The following is a 5,467-nucleotide window of genomic DNA, read 5'->3' on the forward strand; positions in this document are numbered from 1 at the left end:
AAGAAAGAAAGAAAGAAAGAAAGAAAGAAAGAAAGAAAGAAAGAAAGGAAGGAAGGAAGGAAGGAAGGAAGGAAGGAAGGAAGGAAGGAAGGAAGGAAGGAAGGAAGGAAGAGAAAGAAAGAAAAAGAAAGAGAAAGAAAGAGAGAAAGAGTTCGACATGTCTGAAAAATGCCTGAAAAACAACTTTCTAACTCTAGGTTCAACACTCTAGCCATTATGCCACCTAGCTGCCCTTTTAAATTTAGAGACCTGAGTTCTAATCCTGCTTTGAACAGTCACTATCTGACAACCTTTCTCCAGCACTGGTTTCTTCAGAAGCCAAGTGTAGATAACAATAGCATTGTTTCTCAGGACTGTTGTGAGGATCAGAGATAAAGCAAGTGTTCCCGAAAGTCTTTGTGCAGCTTTAAGCTTTAATAGTTTAAGGGCTAGAAGTCACTTTTGTATGGATTTTCTGAATTCTCTTCCAGCTTTTAAATTTACTTTTATACTTGAATATTTCATGCCTGCCAAATCATTAAACTAGATCTAGATATTCCTGATGAGAGAACTGAGACCAAGGGAGACTAAGCAAGGAGGAAAATAACCATTTTGATTATTACTCTAATTATAATAACTATTGTGGCATTTAAATAGCACTTTGCCATATATATGTAGGTATATATATGTGTATGTGTGTATATGTTTGTTTGTAAAGCACTTTTCATATATTATCTCTTTTGAACCTCACAACAACTCTGTAAGGCAGGTGTTAATATTATCACCATTTGACAGGTGAAAGAACCTAAGGCTGAGGGACCTTAAGTGACTTATCTAGAGTCAAAACAGATAAGGGTCTGTGGCAGAATCTGGACTCAGGACTCTCTGAGTCCAACACAATATCCACTGAGCAACCTAACTACCACGATAGGCTTCTTTTGCCTTCATTGTTCAGGGGAACACCCCTAGTGCTCTCCATCCAAAGGGGGGCAGGTTTGGGTTCACATCTTTGAAACTTCCAAAAAGCAGCCCCCCTGTCGCTGAACCTCAGCCACTTGATATCACTCCATGCTCCAGACTTGAGTAGACAGCATCGCTATTGATTGAGGGTCCATGTTATTACTCTGTGGAAATAGAGGGTAGGATCATCGAACTTTGGACAAGACCTTTATCTCATTTTTCCCCTCTCTCTAAATATTAACTGTTAACAGAGTTCAGAGGATTTGAATAAAATCATGTCATGTTGCATGCAACAGTGGTTTGATAGAAAAGCTGTATAGTCAGTGGGTAGTATTTTACCTGCTTTCAGCTTAACCATGTAGTTTCGGAGCTTGTGAAGCCATGCATGCAGAATGTCAGAAACTTAGAATGGCATGTGAAAAAGAAATACGGAGATCCTTGTGGTTCATCCTGACTAACAGCCTGGTTTGAGCCACCGAAAATCTCAGGAGACAGAGAATATTTAGGATTGGGTCTTTTTCTTTTTCTTTTTGTTTTTATTGTTGTTTTTGTGACAATTCCTGGTTTAAGCCACTAAAAATACCAGCAAATAAAGGATATGGGAGAAATGGTCACTATTGGAAATTATTTTTTTAGGATTTTGCCTTTTTTCTTTTCCTTTTTGTTGCTTTTTGTTGTTGTTTTTGTGACAATTCCTGGTTTAAGCCACTGAAAACATCAGTGAATAAAGGCTATGGGAGAACTCTTCACCATTTGAAATGCTTTTTAGGATTTTGCCTTTTCCTTTTCCTTTTTGTTTTGTTGCTGTTGTTTTTGTGACAATTCTTGGTTTAACCCACTAAAAATATCAGTGAATAAAGGATATGGGAGAAAGCTTATGGGATAAATGGTCACCATTTGAAATGCCTTTTAGGATTTTGCTTTTTTCTTTTCCTCTTTGTATTGTTGTTGTTCTTCTTCTTGTTGTTGTTGCAACGATTCCTGGGTTTAGCCACTTAAAATATCAGCGAATAAAGGATGTGAGAGAAGTTTATGGGAGAAATGGCCACCATTTGAAAAGCTTTTTTAGGATTTTGCCTTTTTTTAATTTTCCTTTTTGTTTTGTTGTCATTGTTGTTGTTGTTGTGACAATTTCTGCTTTAAGCCACTAAAACATCAGCGAATAAAGGATATGGGAGAACTCCTCCCTGTATGAAATGCTTTTTAGGATTTTGCCTTTTTCTTTTCCTTTTCTTGTGATCATTGAAGTAGCGAGGGACGGTTATTGGAGTTCAGGATGTGCTCACAGGAATATGTGTGAGTGTGAGGTCAGGCACTGTACATTTACATATGAACATAATATTTCTGAGGCTTTGACATTTGGTTATCTTAGGAGCTATGAAGAGTGGCTCCCGGTTTTATGGTAAGAACTTCTACGGCCCTGAACGCTGTTCTCTTCCAAAGTGACTTCTTTCTTTTCCCCACCCCACCCCCCCAAAAAAATCAAAATGTACTTCATGAAACTATTGTATATGAAGCACTTATTAGCCGTAATTAAATGGACAATATGAATTTACTACGTCTTTAGGACTCTGGCTTGTTCTGGTTTAGAGCAAGATGATTAATGCAAATACATATTACTTGAGATAACCATTTAGCAGCTAATTTAGCCAAATTTATTACAGCAGTTAGAGGTTTTTCATTTTAGCAGACGGAGACAAGGACATGCCAAAAGCGGGAGACGTAGGTGAATGCACACTGCCCTCTAGTGGCCGATCCCTTCGTGGCCGCTGCGGAGAGCGCAGGCGGAGCGAATATGGATTTGAGTAATAACCCCCCCGGTTTTGCACATTCCAGGCATCCTTTTAAAGCATTCCAATCTATAGCACTTTATTTCAGGGCATGATTTACTGCTCATTCTCCTTTTACTAGCTCAGGAGGGCCCAGATACAAATCAAATCAATTTCGACTTGGCAACATTTTGGTTAAAGTATCATTTTTAACATCTGCATTTTTAAAGCTCCCTTTCAGGAGGGTATTTAATGGCCAGCGTTTCACATTACTGATTGTTTTTACTTGTTCCTTCATTTTTGGCCATATTTCAGAGGCTGTATAGAGCTGTCACTCTGTTTGGCTCGAACCAAGCCAATTCTGTGCCTCCCTTAGGCCACAGTTCCTTTCCGATGGCGTGGGTGGATTTATTTTGTTCCAGTATTAAGCAAAGTCTCCGCAGACTTTCCCCCTACTGACCAATGGAGATTTAGTTCATCTGAGAACTATAAATTCTGTTTGACAAGATCAAAAGAAACAGATGTATAAGCTCACTGGTTGCTATTGCTTGCAATGAGGAGAAATGATCAAAGAAAGCAAGGGCGAGCACACTCCTGAACCTTTCAGATATCCAGAATCTCAAAGAGGTCTACCTAGGAGCCATGAATAAATCACCTACAAATTTGCCTTTCTTACAATTTGACGTCAGCCCCATTGAAAATGTCCACACAGCATTAGGTGTTCTCTGAGCCAAAAAGATTTGTAGTCCTTTTCTTCTTCCTCCCACACCAGAGCTGCCAAAAATGGAATGAAATCTTGCTACAAATGGTAGTGAGCCACAGCTCCGGAGCCGATGCTCCAGTGAATTGTTGATTTTATTTGTCATACTAATGGCATCCTACATTAAGCATCCAGAGGGGCAGCTCTCGCCTGCGTGCGCGCTCGCGGCCGCCTTCCGTCTCCGGACTTGGGGGGTTGGCCGAGATGAAAGTCATTGCACTGGGATGTTAATACACAATGCCTTTTGTTCTTTCTGTTTTCTTTGCAGTGCTGAATAAGGGTCAGTGTGTGACTAAGTACTACCGCTGGATGCAGAAGAACGGAGGATATATTTGGATACAGTCTAGCGCGACCATCGCCATCAATGCCAAGAATGCAAATGAGAAGAACATCATCTGGGTCAATTATCTTCTTAGGTAGAGCATCCAGCGATCCCCGTTACCTGAGTGAGGGGGGCCGGAAACCTGGGAGAACGCTGTGGTTGGGAGCTAATGAGATGCGAGCACCGGCTTGTTGGCACGAGTCCGTGCCCAAGAATACGAAATCCTGGCACTGGGAAGGGGTTCTCGTCCCTAAAGACCCATGTGGATGCCACAGAGCCAAGCAGAAACGAAAGGGCATTCCCCAACGTCCTGGCTAATAGTCACCAGGCTCTGGGTAGTCAGTCACTCCTACAAAAGTTTGCAGCCGCCCTGCCACCTTTAACAGGGATATTTCTTTGAGTTCTTGTTCCTCCCCACCTCTACTCCTCATCATCTCTCTAAGACGAGAAAACAGGGGGGTATTTGCAAGCCATAAAACACATATGGAGCAGCCCCACAAAAAATGCACATCCAGAAACATATGGCGCACATGTGTAGATGGTCACAGAAATTGAATTTTTTTTAAACCAATAGGAAAGAGAGACAGAGGATATTGTTTTATTCCTCATTAAACTCAAACTCCTTTGAACCCTGAGTATATATGGGCCAGGGCCTATTTCCTAGGCATTTGAGATTTTTAGTTGGCATTATTTTAGGGACTACCATAGTTAAATGGCATCTTCGCAGCTGCAATAAAATTGTGCCTGAGTTTGGAGATGTTCTATATAGTAGAAAGACAAAGACCTGAATTTGAGTCTCAATGCCAATACTGGCTAGTTGTGTGATTTGGGGCAAGTCACAGTGAGACTTAGTTTCTTCATCTATAAAATGGAGACAATAATTCTCACTTTGGGTTTTTTTTTTCCAAATCTAAGCTCAGCTTTCTTTTTTTTTTGTTGTTGCCATTTATTTTTATTAATTTATTTTTAAACACTTACCTTCCATCTTAGAATCAATACTATATATTGGTTCTAAGGCAGAAGAGCAGTAAGGGCTACACAATGGGGGTTAAGTGACCTGCCCAGGGTTACACAGCTAGGAAGTGTCTGAGATCAGATTTGAACCTAGGACCTCCTGCCTCTAGGCCTGGCTCTTTATCCACTGAGCCACCCAGCTGCCTCTTATTTCTTTATATATGACATAATATAACAGGTACCATAATAATAATATAATACATATAATTTGTTATAAATATGTAATAAATTATAATAAATTTACTTGTAGAGAAACAAATAACCACATTAGCTATGTCCAAAAATCTGTTTTCCCCTCTTGTTTTCCCCTCTCCCTCTTTATTATTTATATTTATTTATATTGCTTTTAATCACTTGCTTACGTAGTTTGGCAAATCTTTTTTTCTGAGAATTGTTGTGAAGAAAACACTTTGTAGACCTTCAAGTGGTCTAAAACCGAATAACTATGTTGTCTTTCTTTTATATGAGGCTTTTATCATAAACCATTCTGCCTCTATTATTTCATAGAATTATAGATTAAACACTGAGAGGGACCCCAAAGACAAAGGCTACCCTGTTAGTAACTGTTAGAAGATGGGTACAGGGGAGGTCTGGAAGGAAGACGATCAGAGTTCAATTTTGCACTTGGTGAAATTAAGATGGAAACAACATGACTATTATGCA

General features: G+C 39.7%; 1 protein-coding gene across 1 annotated transcript in view; it reads left to right on the forward strand.

Annotated features, from left to right (window-relative positions):
• Window positions 1-4,190, forward strand: part of NPAS3 (neuronal PAS domain protein 3) — a 1,019,383-nt gene extending 1,015,193 nt beyond the window's left edge. Inside the window, exons 10-11 of the mRNA XM_044660006.1 lie at window positions 3,737-3,884; window positions 3,965-4,190. Of these exons, the coding sequence (XP_044515941.1) occupies window positions 3,737-3,884; window positions 3,965-4,190 (374 nt within the window). The remainder of the gene's footprint in view (window positions 1-3,736; window positions 3,885-3,964) is intronic.
• Window positions 4,191-5,467: the final 1,277 nt, after the last annotated feature.

Source organism: Gracilinanus agilis, chromosome 2, assembly GCF_016433145.1.
Source record: "Gracilinanus agilis isolate LMUSP501 chromosome 2, AgileGrace, whole genome shotgun sequence".
Lineage (NCBI taxonomy): Eukaryota > Metazoa > Chordata > Mammalia > Didelphimorphia > Didelphidae > Gracilinanus > Gracilinanus agilis.